Genomic DNA, 18,395 nt, shown 5'->3' on the forward strand with positions numbered 1-18,395 from the left:
TACATCTCCATGTTGATGATGTCACTCCTAAACATCATAGATACTTGGTGGCTTTTTATTCAAACGGTAACTGGAGGTTTAAACTGGGAAAACAGATTCCCATGTGTTCCGGTTTGCTAATGCTGCCAGAATGCAGAATACCAGAAATGGATTGGCTTTTAAAAAAGGGGGTTTATTGGTTACAAAGTTAGTCTTAAGGCCATTAAATGTCCAAGATAAGGCATCAACAATAGGGATCCTTCACTGAAGGATGGCCAATGGTGTCCAAAAACCTGTTAGCTGGGAAGGCACATAGCTGTCATCTGCTTGCTCCCAGATTGCATTTCAAAATGACATTCTCCAAAAGGTCAGTGTCAGCTTCCATCATTATCTTCAAAATGTGTCTGCCTCAGCTGCAGCAGCTCCTTTTGTCTGAGCTCTTATATAGGGCCGCAGTTAACTAATTAAGGCCCACTCTGAATGGGTGGGGCCACACCTCCGCGGAAATTTTCTAATCAGAATTATCACCTACATTTGGGTGGGTCACATCTCTGTGAAAACAACTTAATCCAATGATTCCAACTCAATCAACACTAATATGTCTGCCCCCACAAGATTGCATCAAAGAATATGGCTTTTCCTGGGGGACATAATATATACAAACCAGTACATCATAGAATAGAGGACACCAGATGGTTTACATGGAGGTTCCCTTTATTTCTGACTGATTCTTCAAACCATCCATGCATGCAGGGGTAACTCTCAGATGTACCTCCCAAGCACAAATCCCCCTCTCGAGATTCAGATTTGTTTTTCTGATTCTACAGGACACATCTTCATCCCTTCAATCCCACTGCCCTGCTGGACCATCTTGCCTTTGCCCATCCACACTGAGCAACTGCCTTAAACTGTGGCCTCTTCATTGCTTCAAGATGCAACTGATGTCCTAGGTTTCACTTTCCCAGTGCCCGGAGGAAAGTCTCTGTATGCGCTCATCCACTAGGCACGCGTGTAGCAGGGGCACTGGATGGGTTCCGGGACATAGAATGCCCTGTTGCCGCACTGAGGGCAGAGGTGGTCACTGAGCCAGATCGTGCGGCTCTGCCCCAGCTCCCGCAGCATCGCCTTCAGCCTGGCGTGGAGCTCAGCAAGTCTTCCCAGGTGGAGAGCACCGTGGAGTTCCTGGTAGCTCTCCAGAGGGGCAGGGTATAATCCGAGGTGTAACCGTCCCAGCCTAGCGGTGTGCCGCAGCAGGTTCTCCAGGGCAGGCATCGAGATGGAGTTTCCACAGAAGCTGAAGGTCTTGAGTCGGGAGCAGCGGCCCAGGGCAGGCAGGATGACGCTAAGCTGGGAGTCCGTGAGCCCGCACTCCTCTAAATCCAGGTTTTGCAGGGTGACTGAGACTTTCTCCAGCAGAACCTTGAGAGGCTCGGGGCTCATACTGAGCAGAATGACACCACTCAGATCCAGTCGCTTTAGGTGGCTGGTGTTTGGGCACAGTGACAGATGTGTCAAGTCGGATTCCTGAAGTGGGCAATGTGTTATCGAAAGGGTCTCCAGGGGGCTTCTCAGGCACCTGGGGAGAGACAGAGCAGTGAGTTCTGGGGAATGGTGGTGGGGAAGGACCCAGGCCTCCAGGTGGGAGATGACCCTTTTGCACAGGCCCAAGGTCATTTCACCCAAGTCCAAGGTCGTTCTGACCATCTGGTGATGGTCAACACCCAGCATGCCACTTAGTAAAAAGTACAAGCATTCAGGTCTGTCCAATTTTGGGGGAGCCCTTTCACCATCTCTTTGTTGTATGCCTGTGTCAAATTAATAAAATCCTGAAGGTTCCGTTTCCTCATCTGTCAAACAGAAACACTACAACCCCTCTTACTTATGGTGTGGATGAATCAAATAATGATGCAACGTGCTCCAGAGAGCCTGATGCAATATCTCAATCAAGGGTGGACATCAGGAATTTTAGTATTGGGGGAGACAGCCACCTCCCCTAAATGTTTTCAACTTAGGCTTCCTTCCAGCTGCTGCTTGGGCCCCAGCCCCCTGCGTCTCTGTGCCAGACGAGGGCTACTGGGAGATATGCATAAAGGGCTAGCCTGGGCCACATCCACTGGGGCTGCCAGCCTGCAGGGACTCACTCCCCTCATCTCAGCAAAGGCAAATCATTCTTCACTTCTAGTCCTTCACCTTCATCTCCAAAATCATGCATTTTCCATATCCTACCTTACCTGGAGCTCAAAGCAACCCTTTTACAAACAGACAGGAACTTTGAGGCAGCTTTGAAGGGAGAGGCTCACAAAGCTGGGGAGTATAAAACTTACTATTTTGGGGAACCCTCAAGTTCTGGAGGCTTGCCTTTCTTCAACACCCTCTTCACTTACCTATTTCCAGGCATCTTAACTTAGACATCACATCCCAAGGAAGAATTCCCAAACCCACCCTCACAAGACCTGAACCCCCATTACAGAGTTTCCTGGCATGATGTCTCTTCTCTCCATTCTCTATTCCCATTTATGCCTCTCCCTTTTTCTGGGTGATTGTTGGCTCTCACCCTTGGAGACAGAGCACTGACGAAGACAATGGGTCAGCATTACAGTGTCTCCTTCACTCTTGCATTGCCAGCAGCTGGCACACAGTGGCTGCCCCTTTAGCATTTACTCCAACAAAGAAAAGCTTGCTCAGGTCTGCAGAGAAACCTGGCCATCCACTCACCCGAGCACCTGGTCCAGGCGGCCTTTGAGAAAGAAGACAGAGTTCAAATAGAGCTCCTGGAGGTGGCACAGACTGAGAATCTGTGAGCTGAACTGGGCAACGTGACGCTCCTCCTCGGCAGGGGAACTGCGGGAAGGCACGCGGATGTGGGAGAGAAGGAGTCTGTGCAGATTGACCATCTGCCCCAGGTGAGGAGCAAAGCATCCCAGGACAGGCAGTTTCCAGGTGCAACTCACATCCACTTCCTGGATGCAGTGCAGCTGCACCATCTTCAGGAGCTTCTTGAGGTTTTGTATCGGCATTGCAAAAATCTTCAGCTTCCTGCAGCACAGGTGGAGGGAGCCTTTCCTCTGCCCCACCCACTCCATAAGGTTGGTGAGGAATTCATCCAGGGCGGCTTCCTTGAAGCAAAGATCTATGAGCACCTCCAGGGGGGCCCCGGGCTGCTTCGCCCCCATCCCTGAATGGTCCACTTTTCGCCTCTTTGGCACAGGCTGGGCTGCCCCCGGCTCTGACAGCGAGAGCACCCGGGCTCTGGGCCTGGCTCCAGACCATAAGGCCCAGAAGTCCTGATGCGCATCCTCCCGTAAATCCAGCATCCTCAGTTTCCATCTCCTAGCGGGGAAGGAGGTGATTGGGTAAGAGATTTTAAGATCAACTCTGAATAAGGCCATTAGCCCCAAAATCTCGGCAAGGAGCAGACTTCCCATCTGCACGTTTACCCATGTCCCAGCTGTTCCCCTCCCCACCTCGCTGCTCTCTGTCTGAGGTTTCTCCATCCCCCCTTCTCTTGGAATCCTTCCTGGTCCTTGTACCAGGAAGGGGAGGGGGTGTACGGATTCCATCAGTCACCTTTGCATCTTAATCAGCCCTTTGCTTTTGGAAGTGCCTTCCCGGAGTGAGCTGGGCAGTGGCTTGCAGGCCTCCCCTTGCTTCCTCACGACACCATCAGAGCCCCTGACCCACCCTTTGGGCGTCCCTCCATGCTCCCTGACCCCAGCCGCCTCTTGCTAACTCCCAGGGCCCTCCCAGGCTACTTGGCTCGCTCTTACCTGGGACGAACCTTCTGGGCGAGCAGGCCGTCGAGCCCATCGAGCGCAGCTTGTAAGGTCTCCCGGCGCGTCTCCTGTTTCTTCATCAGGGCCCCCAGCGGAAGGCACGGGAAGGGCCAGGCCCGCACCATGGCCGTCAGCGCCCGGCTGCGTCTCCCGGCAAAGGCCGCCATGAACAGTGGTGGGAAGAGCTCCGTGGGCAGCTCCTCCAGAGCGGCAACAGCCAAGGCCTCCTCCCGCAGCAGGCCCCGGCCCGCCAGCTCCAGGAGCCGGGGTGGGGACCGCTTGCTCATCCTGGTGAATCTGCTCTGAAAGGAATCCTGAGGAAACATCCAAGGAACACAGCATCCTTCTCAGGCTGAGCACAGGCAACCCCATCTCTCCCCAACCCTTCAGAGGAGCCAACTCAGGGCCAAAGTCACTGCTCTGGCAGTGGTGGGAGAGTCCTCAGTTTACCCCAGTTCCACTCTGCACTCAGTGACCAAAGTCACAGCTTTGCAACACCGGGTTGGCAAGACAACCGCCACCCGAAGCCATCTCCACCCACGGGTCCATCGAATTCTAGTCCTGTTGGGAAGTGGGCACCCCTGAGCCTGAAAGTTGACCCCTCACCCATTTTGGGGAAAAGTTTCTGATCATCACTCAAGGACCTAAAACAATGGGACAGAAAGCATCGTGCGGATTTCAGGGGAAGAAGCAGTTCACTTTCAGAACAAAGACTCCACTCTAAAACTATGCTAGGGAATGTTTTTTTAACATTAAAGAAGAAAAGCCTAAGTAGTAAAATCACAAAAAAAGAAAAGCCTAAGTAGTAAAATCACAAAACCATAAATTATTTGAACCACAGTCTCTGGACACAGACTCAACATGTAAAATGCCATGAAATAAAGTTTCAATTGGCTGGCTAGGTGTTTTTGATTTCAAAAAAAATTTGCTTGGTTAAGAACTCAACACTTTCAACAGCTATAAAAACGATATCAACCAAAGCACAAATCAAAATGTTTGGGATTAACACAAAACTGAATTTAGAGGCAAAATCAAGGTCTTAAATGAGTTTGTCCGTAAAGAAAAAGGAGAGACCCCCATCCCCACCCCACCCCCACCCCGTGCCACCATGTTGGGCCTGCCACCCTGAGAGGGGGGCTGAGGGTGAGTGAGGTCCTGACTTACCATATCTGGGCTGGTCAGGGGATGCAGTCCACACACGCCTCTCGGAGAACCACAGCAGAGACCCAGCACTCCAGCTTCTGGGTCTATCCATTGCACCCTCAGAAACTTTTATAGTCCCTTTCTGGACACACCTCCCCTTTTCAGCCCCCAGCTTCCAATCAAAACATGGAATTTGATTAGATTCCCACATCTCCATGCAGTTACTCCTAATTGGCTCTTTGGCCAGACTGATTGATTGAATCACACATCTACTCAGGGATTCATTCCTTGATTCAATCAACAAACATGGAATTTGTGACAGGAAGGTGTTTAATCTGTTCCTGACATCAGGCAGAAAAAAAAACCTGAACATGTACTTGTTGGAAGATTTGTGGCCACATCAAAATTATCAAAATATTCTAGAGTTAGAATGGCTTTATTAAATAAGTGTCAAATTGTCACTTATGCTCCATGTTATCTAACAAACAAATCCTGTGCCCATCTGGGGAGGAGTAGAGATACAATTTAGAGGGCCACAGCCTCTCCAAAGGAGGCTGGGTCAAGAGTACAGTTAGACATTGGCCAGGAGAAATGAGTGGGGGTGGGGCGGGGGCATTGGACGATCTTCATGAGACCTTGTGAATGACCCAAGACAATGTAAAATATATTGGGGGCTTTTGGGGGGTGGAATTGAAATATTTTTGTCTGGATGGAGTTTAGACATTAAAAGGGAAGTGTCTGGAGATAAGAAAATATAGACCCTTTAAACCTAACGCAATCACTGAGAGCAAAGAGGGAGATTTGATCTTCTTTCCTGTCCTGGAGGCAAAGAGTGTTTCCTCATGGAAAGATGGGGGTACCTCCAAATGTTGGTTTAAAGAGATCAAGTCTAGGAATTTGGGGGGTGGGGGCACACCTGGGAAGCCTGATGTCCTCGAGTCTGAAAGCCACTGAGATGGTAGCAGTGGACTCTGGGGGTCTTGGAGCCAGGGAGGAAAACAAACATGGGCCCAAAGCAATTATCCCTGTCATCATGGAAGCTGCTACCGGAAGATCCCAGGCTCCCTCTTCCCATAGTGGGACGTTTCTCAGGCCTGGTTAGGTCTTTAGCCTAACCTTAATCTCCATCTGCCCCTTTCAAAGTATATTTTGATAACTGATGTTTCCTCAGCCTTGGGTAACAATTGATGCAAATGCAGCATCAAAAACTCCTCCCTGTCCCTAAGCTTCTCTGACATGGAGATTCTGATCCAAGATGCCATTAGGCATATAAATAGAATTCAGTGTTTCTCCTTCCTTATTAAGCACAGTGCACAGCTATCAATACCTTTTCCCCCATGAAATTTGGAAACTCTGTTTGGTGTTTAAGGATCGGCCAAGTTTAGGGATGATTTCTACCCAGGAAAGTACCAACAGCCTTTGCATGAAATGGGAGCTCATCTGCAGGAATGTGCCCGCTTCTGCCCACTTGGGGGGCAGGGGGACAACATGACTCCAGGGCCTGGGCAAGACATGGACTCAGGGGACATCTCTGCCCGGTCCTGGTTGCCTGTTCTTGCAGTCCTCATTGGTTGCCCAGGTTGGAGCAGCTTTCTGAGCCCCCCAGGGGACATTCTGCCCCAGCTCCTTCTCCACCTACAGAATTCCAGATGGGTCTCCCTGGTGCTTGTTGGGATCTTCAGATTGTATCTGTGCTTGCAGTTCCCCTCTCCCAGTCCTCTGTCCGCATCCCTGCAATGCCAGCTAACCATGTGGACACAATGCTGGGAGATACCCTTGCACGGGGATCCTCAGAAAGCAAGGAGATTGCCCCCAAATCTACTGAGCCATTTTATAGGTGGCCATGACCAGCTCCAAGGCATAGCGTTTCCCAGCTGCATCTGTGGATCCCAAGAGGCCCCCAATATGCTAGAGGACGGCCCTTTCTGGGTCCCGAGGAAGTCCCTGACCCTTCTGATAGAGGGTCAGGCTGCTGAGCCAGCCCTGGAGACCACTCCCATCCCCACCCAGCCCATGTGCAGACAGGTTCCACCTGGGACCCAGGAAGTCTTTTTTTCTCTCTGGAATCAACTATCTTCTTATCCTGAAAAATGTTGCATCTGTGCCTTTTTAAAAGTCACAGGGTTTGCGGCTCTCTCTCAGACTGTGTCTTTTAAGGAACAGGGGCTTGTGTCTGCGACCACTGGGGGCACCGTGGGCCTGGTTTGGGGGCGGGGAGTGTCCCAAAGTTCTGGCTTTGTGGGCCCTGGCCTGTGTGACATTCCAGGGCTGCCCTTACCACACCCCAAGAGCACAAAGGCAGAGAGACTGAGGGTGGAGAGTGGTGAGCGTCCATTCCATGCAAAGATGAGAGAGAGGCTAAGAGGAAGGGAAGGACCCGGCCTGGGATTGGGGCCGGGGAAAGAGATGCTTTGGACATTTTGCAGTTTGACCTCCTCACCCATCCCTGCCTCACTGGAGGGTGAGAGTGGTGTTTTTTTTTCAGGAGGAATTGAGAGAAAATGGGGTCTGACACGGTCTCTGTCATCCAAGGGAACTCCAATCTCTCCCTCCCAGCTAGAAGGGTCTTGGGGGATGAGAGTTAAACCAGGGCACATTGGGTTGTCTGGGCCTTTCCAGCAGAGTAAAGAAGGGGAGCAGCGGCCCTCAGCGGTCCCAGGGGCACTGGCCTCACACTTGCCTGGAAAATCCTCTACCACCCGGTGCTGAGGCTGGCAGGGAGTCTCTGCGGACATGTCCTCAGATCAGTCTCGGGCACATCGACCCTCCCCTCAACACCCACCCCACCCCTTCATTCATTCAGACACCTTTACCGAGTGCCTTAGGGTATGCCGAGGGCTGCTCTGCTTGATGGGGATAAACTCCCAAAGATGATGGCATGGTGCTCCTCCCAGATCCCCTCATAGGCATGGGCCTCACATTCCAACAGGAAGACAAAGAAAAAAAAAACAAGGGAGCTGCAATGTAAGTTAAATACAGGTAGACCTCACTTTGCAGAGTCATGCAGGACCATAAAATGACTGTACAAGCTGAAACTGTGCACAGCAAACTTAATAACCAGTGGAGAAAATTGTGATAATTCCACGAGCTTTGAAATCTTTGGTCAAAACACTGAGCTCTCCCTTACTGTTAATCATAGACTTATAGGGAAAGGGAAAAATGGTACAACTAATATTTATTTAGTGCACTGTAATGTAAAACATTGAGAATTAGTGTTTTGTTAAAAACTTGTCAAGTAGTTTGAACAGTGATTGCTGCCTTCTCTTCTCGTCATATAACTTACAAAATGGAGTGAGCATCTTTTCTCTACCTTGGCAAATTATCACACTCCTTCCTAAGTTTGGATCAGCTTCCAATATATTATCTTTTGTCCTTTTGATGCTGTGAATCATCTCTGAGAGTTCTATTAATTGAACTTTTTTTGCCAACATCAATTCTTCTGGGGCGTCTTCATCCTTTTTGTTATAACCACGTCCTCAGTTATGCTTCTCTGGGAATCGGGAATGGGGAATGTGAGCTGCTGAAGATGAAAAATCCTGGCCTCAGAATCATGGTGATGGATTAAAGACAACTCTTCATATTTGGAAGAACTTAAAAGGTACCAAAGCATTTTGTTTTCTTTGTCTCATTAGTGCCTCTTCCAAGTTATGAAAAGCACTCAGCGAACTTAGGCTGATCTGTTTTTCTGGTGGGGGGTATTTGTTTTATTTTATGAATTTGTAACGCAATAACCTATATACAACATGACATTGCCCGTTTTAACCCCTTTTAAGTACACGTTTTGGTGGCATTCATTACATTCCCAACGTTGGGCCACCATCACCACCAGCCGTTCTTAGATTGATCTTTAATTTTCAGATGACGTCTCTGGGCTTGGAGAGGGTGAGCCACCTACACGGAGCCACGGCGCGGGTGGCGGAGAGGGAGCCGCTCAGGGTTGGGCCTCGAGAAGTCACCTAGAATGCAGACGCCCCTCTCTCTGGGTGGCCCCATGGACCATGTCAGGGATGAGGGGAGGCTCTGCCAGGTCCATGAGGGGTGGGGGTACAGATAGACAGTCACAGTGGGAGATCAGAAAAGGCCAGGTGCTCAGCACCTCTGTCTCCCTGGTGCACAAGGCTCATGGCAATTCCTGGAGAAGAAACGCTCACCGTCCCACCACCACCACACCACAAGCATGTAACCCAGGTAGCAGAGTTCCCTGACAGAGACTCACCTTCAAGGGCCTGGATCTAATAGGCTCAGGGTGCAGGCGTGCACGGAGTCCTCATCAACAGGACAGGATGGGAGAGAGGCCTGAGCCCAGCCCAGCACTGGCGCTGTAGGGACAGAGCACCAGGGTGACCCCGCCACTGTCTGGGCTCCGCTCCGGCTCTGCTCCCAGCTCTCTGCATAGAGCAGACACTAAGGGAGGGGCCTCCTGCTAGCCCAGAGTGGATCCTCTTTTCCTCCTCCCCAGGCTCCCCTGGGTTCATAACCTTGACCTCTCCCTCTCTGCATGTCCTCCCCACCCTCCAGTGTCATGGGCTCAGGCTTTCCTGATTCTCTGTCCCTCTGGGGTGGCAGGTGCCATCTCCTGTGCTGGAGGCCGCAGCGACACTGGACACCCACTAATAGCCGGGTGTCCTGGTACCTACAGCGCCTGCGCACTGCCCCAAACTAATGCACGGGGTTGTCCTCAGGCCGCAGGTCCTAGCTCCATTCTCAGGCTCCAGTCGGGGCACTCCCCGTGCACCTCTGGCCTGGAGCTGTAGGGTGAGCTGCAGGAGCTGTGCATTTCCAAGGAGTGCCTCTCACCCACTGTGGCCCAAGCCCACTGAGGTTTGGGAGCCAGAAGCACTTGGGAACAGGAGGGGTGGCCAGGAGGGAGGTCACCAGGACCCCTCCCCTCCTCTGAGGTCACTGAGGGTTTCCTCTCTCCCATGTACTCTAGGGACGTGAGGGCCCCCAGAGATCAGCCAGGGTCTTATGGGGAAAGGCAGGGTGCAGGGCCTTCCAGGGCTAAGGTTCATTGTAACCCTCTTCTACTGAGTGTTTTATACGTAAGAATCCGAATGCCTTGATTTAAGCAAGACATTAAAGAGATTTGCAAAAATTAAACAATGTTCCACTTCACTCTGGATTTTTTTTTTTTAATTTTGGCAAATATGACTCTTTTTATTGACTCATGCTATTTATATTTATATGGAATGGGTTTAGCATTACATATAACTTAATTAAATATTTTTAGCATTTTTCAGTGTTAATTAATACGGTAAATATTTGACAGATATAACCTAGGTAAACAAAAGCTCTTTGGGATCAGCAATGATTTGGAAACATTAAATTTATAGGGGTCCTGAGACCAAAAAGTTTGAGAAGCATTGATCTGGGAAAGAAGTTAATGAAAATAAAAGCAGTGGCTATTCCCCAGTGGTAAGAAGTTTAGTTGGGAATCTTCTCTCCTCGTAGCATAGTATTGGTACTTGTTCTAGTTTGCTAATGCTGCAGAATGCAAAACACCAGAGATGGATTGGCTTTTATAAAAAGGGGGTTTATTTGGCTACACAGTTACAGTCTTAAGGCCATAAAGTGTCCAAGGTAACACATCAGTAATCGGGTACCTTCACTGGAGGATGGCCAATGGCATCCAGAAAACCTCTGTTAGCTGGGAAGGCACATGGCTGGTGTCTGCTCCAAAGTTCTGGTTTCAAAATGGCTTTCTCCCAGGACGTTCCTCTCTAGCAAGCTTGCTCCTCTTCAGAACGTCACTCACAGCTGCACTGAGTTCCTTCTCTTTGAGTCAGCACGTTTATATGGCTCCACTGATCAAGGCCCACCCTGAATGGGTGGGGCCATGCCTCCATGGAAATATCCCATCAGTTATCATCTACAGTTGGGTGGGGCGCATCTCCATGCAAACAACCTAATCCAAATGTTCCAACTTTAATCCCCACTATGATGTCTGCCCCACAAGATTGCATCAAAGAATATGGCTTTTTCTGGGGGACATAATACATTCAAACTGGCACATTCCACCCCCTGGACCCCAGAAAAACATATTCTTTCCAAATACAAAATAGATTCATCCCACAATACCACAGAAACTTAAATCATTTCAATAACAATAGTTAAGTACAAGATCCCATCAAAATCAAATATAGGCGTGGTCAGTCCTAAGGCATACTTTTCCTTTAGCTTTGAATCTGTGGACTTAGAACAAGTTATATGCTTCCAATATACAAAGGAGGGACATTCATAGGATAAACATTCCCATTGCCATAAGGAGAAAGAATAAGGAAAACAGGGTTAACAGGACCAAAACAGTTCCTAAAACCCGCAGGACAAACTCCATTAGATTTCAAAGTCTGAGAGTCATTTACAGAACAACATTGCATCCTTGGGGCTTGAGAGAGCGGGAGTCTAACCCCTCCTAAGGGCCTTTGTGGCAGCCCTTTCTTCTCCAAACACTTGGGTGAGTGCTCCAACATATCCACACATTGGGGAGACCACCTTCTCGGCCCCACCCTCCTCAAACATCGGGGCAGCTCCCAGATTCCCTTCCATCTCTGGGGCACATGCTCAACCCCTACAGAACAGTGTGGTGGCAGCCAGGCTCTCCCCAATTCCCTGGGAATGTGCTCCACCCTCTTTGGGGCCTGGGGTGGCAAGACATTTCCTGAGCATCAAGGCGGAATGCCCGCCCTCGACCTCCAGGGCAAACTCACCCTTTCCATGCATGTGGGGCACTCCACTCTCCCAGCCCGAGACCTCTTGACTCCAGACCTCAACCTCCATGGTTCTGTCTTTGAAGAAATTTTTCCTTCAGTTTGTTCCTTGTCTGTCTTCTCCAGTCCAGACCGGCAATGGCTCTGTCTGTAAAGATCTCGCAAAAATTCTGTTGGCTTTGCATGAAGCACACAGGGGTCAAAGCCGTCAGACAATAGGACTTTCCACAAATCCTTTCTGGATAATTCCATCTCCGATCTTGGCTTGTACTGAAGTGGCGGCTGGATTCCATGTTTGGTTACATCCTCACGTTGGGCTGTAGCTTCTGGAATTCCACCCACTGGAAGCCCATAATTTTCCAAGCCATCAACTTCTGGTTTCTTTGAACCCAAGAGTTCAGTTCTAAGTTTTCTCTCTCTGCTCGCATTTTACTATAAGCTGCAAGGAGAAGCCAGGATATGTCCTCCACACATAGTCTGGAGATCTCCTCAGCTAAGTATTCCAGGTTGTTGCTTCCAGATTCTTCCTTCCATCTGACACCAGGACTCAATTTTGCCAAATTCTCTGCCACTTTAAAACAAGGATCACCTTTCTTCCAGTTCACAACAACACATTGATCACCTCTGTTCAAGGCCTCGTCAGAATTATCTTTAGAGTCCATATTTCCACAAACAGTCTCTTTAAAGCAGTTTAGGCCTTTTCTATCAAGCTCCTCACAATTCTTCCAGAATCTTCCCCTTATCCATGTAAAAAGCTGTTCCAACATGTTTGGTATTTGCAGACTCAGCAGCAAAAGCACCCCACTCTTGGTACCAAAATCTGTTCTAGTTTGCTAATGCTGCGGAATGCAAAACACCAGAGATGGATTGGCTTTTATAAAAGGGGGTTTATTTGATTACACAGTTACAGTCTTAAGGCCATAAAGTGTCCAAGGTAACACATCAGTAATCAGGTACCTTCACTGGAGGAAAACCTCTGTTAGCTGGGAAGGCATGTGGCTGGCATCTGCTCCAAAGTTCTGGTTTCAAAGTGGCTTTCTCCCAGGACGTTCCTCTCTAGCAACTTTGCTCCTCTTCAAAATGTCACTCACAGCTGCACTCTATTCCATCTCTTTAAGTCAGCTCATTTATATGGCTCCACTGATCAAGGCCCACCCTGAATGGGTAGGGCCACGCCTCCATGGAAATATCCCATCAGTTATCATCTACAGTTGGGTGGGGCGCATCTCCATGCAAACAACCTAATCCAAACATTCCAACTTAATCCCCACTATTATGTCTGCCCCACAAGATTGCATCAAAGAATATGGTTTTTTCTGGGAGACATAATACATTCAAACCGGCACAGTACTGAATCTCGTGCTGGCCGCCCAGACACACCTGGGAGGCCCACTGGGAAGGGCTCACACACAGCCACAGCCTCCACGCATACCAGTTTGTACTCTAGGTTTTTGCAGCTAAATCAATCCTAAGTGCAAATATTTTCTTTTTCTCTTCCATTGTAAAATGGTGTCCCTTCCACTTCTCTTGCCCATCTTATTTTTTGACGTGATTTCCCAGAATAATTTTTAACAGGAATCATGGTGTTCTAGTTTGCTAATGCTGCTGGAATGCAAAACACCAGAGATGGATTGGCTTTTATAAAAGGGGGTTTATTTGGTTATACAGTTAAGGCCATAAAGCATCCAAGGTAACACATCAGCAATCGGGTATCTTCACTGGAGGATGGCCAATGGTGTCCAGAAAACCTCTGTTAGCTGGGAAGGCACGTGGCTGGTGTCTGCTCCAAAGTTCTGGTTTCAAAATGGCTTTCTCCCAGGATGTTCCTCTCTAGGCTGTGGTTCCTCAAAAATGTCACTCTTAGTTGCACTTGGGTTATTTGTCCTCTCTTAGCTTCTCCAGAGCAAGTCTGCTTTCAATGGCTGTCTTCAAAATGTCTCTCATCTGCAACTCCTGCACTTTCTTCAAAGTGTCCCTCTTGGCTGTAGCTCCTCTTCAAAATATCACTCTCAGCTGCACTGAGTTCCTTCTGTTTGTCAGCCCATTTGTAGGGCTCCAGTAATTTAATTCAGCCCCAGCCTGAATGGGCAGGCCAACACCTCCATGGAAATTCTCCAATCAGAGTCATCACCCACAGTTGGGTGGGGCGCATCTCTATGGAAACACTCAAAGAATTACAATCTAATTATCACTGATAGGTCTGCCCACACAAGATTACATCAAAGATAATGGTGTTTGGGGGACATAATACATTCAAACTGGCACACATGGTATCAGCAAAGAGTGTAGAGAAATGCAGGAAGCAGGTAACCCTGAAGTGTGTTTCGTGTAGGATAGACCGGACCGAGCAGAGAACCTTGGGGGAGGGGATGGGGGAGGTGTCTTTCCTGGGTGGGGGTCTCCATGGTGGAACCCAGAAGACGCAGTTCCATCCTGTAGCCCCAAGCCCAGGTCTGCACACTTGTCTTGATGACGTCTGAGCTGGTTATCTACACTGCCACTTGATTATTGTGTTTTCTGCTTTCCAGACACTGTTTGAAACAAATAAGTTCAGAGAGCTTGAAAAGTAAAGGATGGCCTCTTAGCTTTCTGACTAGAAAGCACAAGCTCTTCCCACCGTTGACCAGGGACCACAGTTCTTCAGAGCTTAGAAAAGTGGCCGTGTGGGGTGGCAGTGATGCCGACAGATTGCCCTCAGCACTCTCACCCCCAAACTGCCCCCATTCCCAGTAGAGTCAGGTGGATTTGCATTTTCCCCTTCGCTGAACCATCCAACACCCCACTTAGTATTTTGGTGCCCATCTCCTTCTAGGTGAGCTCAGAGTCCAGGTTCTCAGGACGGTTGGTGATAACTGACCCAGAGGACAAGCCACGTGTCTTCCCTGAGCAGACAGGGCCTCCGGTCTGGTGAGAGACGCCAAGAAGGAGCCACTGGCCCATCCCAATACCACCTGCTCCCTGGTCTTTAGCTCCATTTTCATAACCCCAGAAGCAGATGACATCCCAGCCAGGAGCCAAGTCGATTGTCTTCTCTCCAGAATGAACACCCCAGCCAGCGGGGACACAGTGGGCCGAGAATTGGCTGCTGGGCTGCGTCACCAGGAACTAGGGGACAGTACAAGGAGGTGAGGATGGAGAAGGGGATGTGACAGCCAGAGGAAGGGGTTTGCTAAGCGAAAATTGGAAGTTTGAGAGTCGGGTTGAAAACATGGCCTGATGCATGTTTTCTCCTTCCCAGTGGTTGCTGTGGGGACAGTATTCCACGGGGGAGCCAATGATGAAGCAGGAGACCAACAGGGAGACCCTTGTGGTGCTCCTGGTGGGAGATCCTGGCCTGCTCTGGGGAGGCCGAGGACAGCTTTGGGGATGGAACCAGCAGGACTTGCTTTTGGAGTGGATGTGAGGTGTGAGGTGTGAGGTGTGAGGGTAAGTGAAGGTTGTTATGGGTAATCAATTGTGTCCCCAAAAAGGTGTGTTGAAATCCTAACCCCTGAGGCCTGTCGATGTGACCTTATTTGTCATTAGATCTTGCAGATGTAACCAATTTAAGATGAGCTCATACGGGATTAGGGTGAGCCGTGTTAGGTTTGAGATGTCCCTATTGTTGAGTGAAAAAAGCAATTAAGTGCAGAACGCACATTCAATATAATCCCATTCATATAAAATCATACATACATGTAATGTTTATATATTTCTTCTACTCATTCAATAACAATTTGCAGATGCCTCCTGTGGACTTTATATGCTCTGGGGGTGATGGGCAAGTTTCAAAGCAAAGGCCCCCGACCACAAGGCCAGCCTCAGGTTTGGAAGATCAAAGGAGGGAAGTTTCTCTCCTGACTTCATCAGGTTTGGTTTGGGTCCAGCCAGAGGACATGCAGAGGTGTCCTCTTGCACCAGAGACTACAGAGCAGCAACCCAACAGCCAAATGCATCCCATGGGTATGTTTTGGGGCAGTGTTTAAATAAATAAAATTCATAGCCATAATCTAAAAAATTAGATTTTATGTCAAAATCTACTCTCCATCTTCACTAGGGGAAAAAAAAAAAAATTTAGCAGCACTGAGCCCATATTCCCCCAAAGGCCATCACGCAGCGTGAGCTGGGAAACCACTGTCCCTGCAGTGGGGCCCTCCAGTTCTCCCTGGCCCCACCCAGGCCCCGTCCCCATTCCTGCCCGGCCCTGGAAGAGTTGGGTTTGTGCCTTATGGAGAAAGAGACCCAGAGAACTCTGGTGCAAAGAAGCAAACCATTCTCCCAGCAGGGAAGCCTCTGGCAATGGGCAAGTGGCAGGAAGACTCCCAGAAACCCCATGCAGCCAAGCTCCTCCTGCACCTCCTCTGCCTCTGCCCCAGGGGCTGTGGGAGTTCTAATCCAGGAAGAAATGAAAACCAGCTTTAAAGCCAGATCCAAGGGGAACTAGGGTGCCTACTGTCCAGCCTTTCCACCCTCAATCCCCGCCCCTCGCCCCAAGGCCTCAGAGATGTCTCATTTCTCCGGGGCATTGAAAGACGTGCTCAGCAAGTTCATGTCTGGCCAGAATTGGAACTTCAAAACGAGTCCACAGAGCTTCGAGGCCAACAAGGGTTTGCCTTCAAATTCACGCGTAAATTCTCTAAGCACAGAATCGCTGGTGGTGTGGAGATCTGGCTTTGAGTTAATTTTCATCTCTGCTCTCCAGAGCAAAGGCAGATCAGAGAAGTCCTGAAGCTGAGACTGCGGCCTCCTGTGCATCTGATTCGAATTGGCCACCAGGGGTCAGGCTTGCCCCGGCCAATGGACCGAGCGCCAGGCCGCAGCCCGGGAATTTTCTGGTGCCTGTTTCCACCGGCAGAGGGTCGGCCAGCACAGGCACTGCTGTGGGCTTGGCTGTGTTCTTGGTTATCCTCGTCTTCCTTGAATGTCAAACAATGGCAAACACCATCTATTGAGGATGTATTACTTACCAAGATGTGAGCTCAGAATTTTTATCTGAGTTAGAGATGATCATTGTACCAACTGGGTATAGGTAGAGTTAGATCAGAGGGAAGTAACTTCTTCAAGGGCACACAGCCTGGAGTGGTGGAGCTGGAATTCCAGGCACGCCTGCTAGTCCACTGGACTTTTATGCTCCACCGTCCCAGCATTCGGGAATAAGCTGCTGATTGTAATGCTTTGTAGTCAATTCCTCAAGTCCTCAACTCCTGCTATGGTTGGAGGAGCCCTTGGAGGACATTGGGCCTGGGTATTCCTGCGTTATCTCACTTGAAGAAACTGTACAAATAAAATGAAAGTAGAGTAGCTCCCCCTGGTCCAGTGGTTCTCAAAGTGGGGTCCCCTGGACCTGCAGCAGCAGTGTCACCTAGGACTTGTCAGAAATGCTATTTCTCAGCCCTACCCCAGACCCAAGGAATCAGAAACTCAGGGGCGGGGCAGCTGCCTATGTTTTTAAACAGCCTCGCTGGCTTATTTCTACCCCCTCCCATCCCTACTCCCCTGAGCAATGGTAGAGAAATCCTTCCTCCAACCAGAGCTCTGTTGTGAGTTGTGCAGCTCAGTCTGTCGATCTGGTTATGATGTATTAGTTTGACTTTGGAACACTTAATAATCCCTCGCAGAGACTTCCAGTCCCTGTAGTGCTGAGCCCCTTTTTAAAGTGTGCAAAGAGGCTCAGGCCTTGCACAACCCTTCAACCACCCTAACCAGCTGGACAGGATGAGGTGTGTGGGGGATGTCTCAGTTCACCAGGCTGCTGTGACAAATACCTCACAGTGCGTCAGTTAAACAATGGGAATTTATTGACTCGTGGTTTTGAGGCTAGGAGAAAAACAAAACTGAGGCATCAGAAGGTGATGCTTTCTCTCTGAAGACGTGGTGCCCTGGGCTGGTGGCTGGCAAAGCCTTAGGTTCCCTGGCTTTCCCCATAGCAGAGCGAGGCGTGTAGCAATGTCCTCTCTTTCTCTTCTGGGCACCCACTGACTTTCCATTGCTGACTCCCTTCCCTCACCCCCACCACGGCCTTCTCTATGTCTGATTTTCTTCTGCTTATAAAGGACTCCAGTAATTGGGATTAAGGACCCCCTCATGCATTTGGGCTGCACCTTAACTAAAAGAACATCTTCAAGTGGTTCCATTTATATTAGGCTCACACCCACAGGAACCCAACTAAGATTAAGAACATGTCTAACGTGGGGAACACAATTCAATCCACCATGGGGGTTAGTGACTGAGAACGTGTTGAGTGCAGAGAACTCCCACCTTGCTGAATAATGATCCTCTAAAGATGCCACATCCTAATCTGTGGACCTGTGAGCATCTTACCTTACCTTCAAAAGGAACTTGCAAGTAAGATTAAGTTAAGGTCCTTGAAAAGGAGGATGAGCTATGATTTTCTAGATGGGCCCAATGTCATCACAAGGGTCTTTTAAGAGAGAGGCAGTGAGGAGAGAAGATGCTACACTGCTGGTTTTGAAGATGGAGGAAGAGGCCGCAAGCCGAGGAATGCAGGCAGCCTATAGAAGCTGGACAGGCAAGGAAATAGATTCTCCCCCAGAGCTTCCAGAAGGAATGCAGCCCTGCAGACCCACTTTAGACTTCCAATCCCCAGAATTATGAGAATAAATCTGTGTTGCTTTAAGTCACTAGGTTTGTATAATTTTTTACAGCAGCAATAGAAAACTAATACACCATCTTTCTGGGCCTCTAACAAACCTACCAAGATCCTTTCCAACTTAGAGTCTTTGCACATGCTATTCCTGAGCCCCAAGCCATTCTCTCCTCCCTCCCCACCTGTCCCTTCACCTGGATAATCCTG

General features: G+C 49.3%; 1 protein-coding gene across 1 annotated transcript; it reads right to left on the reverse strand.

The window, feature by feature from the left end:
* Positions 1–978: 978 nt before the first annotated feature.
* On the reverse strand, positions 979–5,296 carry LOC119520804 (melanoma antigen preferentially expressed in tumors-like). The gene is made up of 4 exons (XM_037818717.1): positions 5,261–5,296; positions 3,747–4,066; positions 2,695–3,309; positions 979–1,555 (listed from the first exon to the last, which is right to left on the reverse strand). Exons 1-4 carry the CDS (start codon positions 5,294–5,296, stop codon positions 979–981), a joined length of 1,548 nt encoding a protein of 515 aa, XP_037674645.1.
* Between the last annotated feature and the right edge of the window lie 13,099 nt (positions 5,297–18,395).

The sequence above is a fragment of the Choloepus didactylus genome, chromosome 2 (assembly GCF_015220235.1).
Source record: "Choloepus didactylus isolate mChoDid1 chromosome 2, mChoDid1.pri, whole genome shotgun sequence".
In the NCBI taxonomy this organism is placed as follows: domain Eukaryota; kingdom Metazoa; phylum Chordata; class Mammalia; order Pilosa; family Megalonychidae; genus Choloepus; species Choloepus didactylus.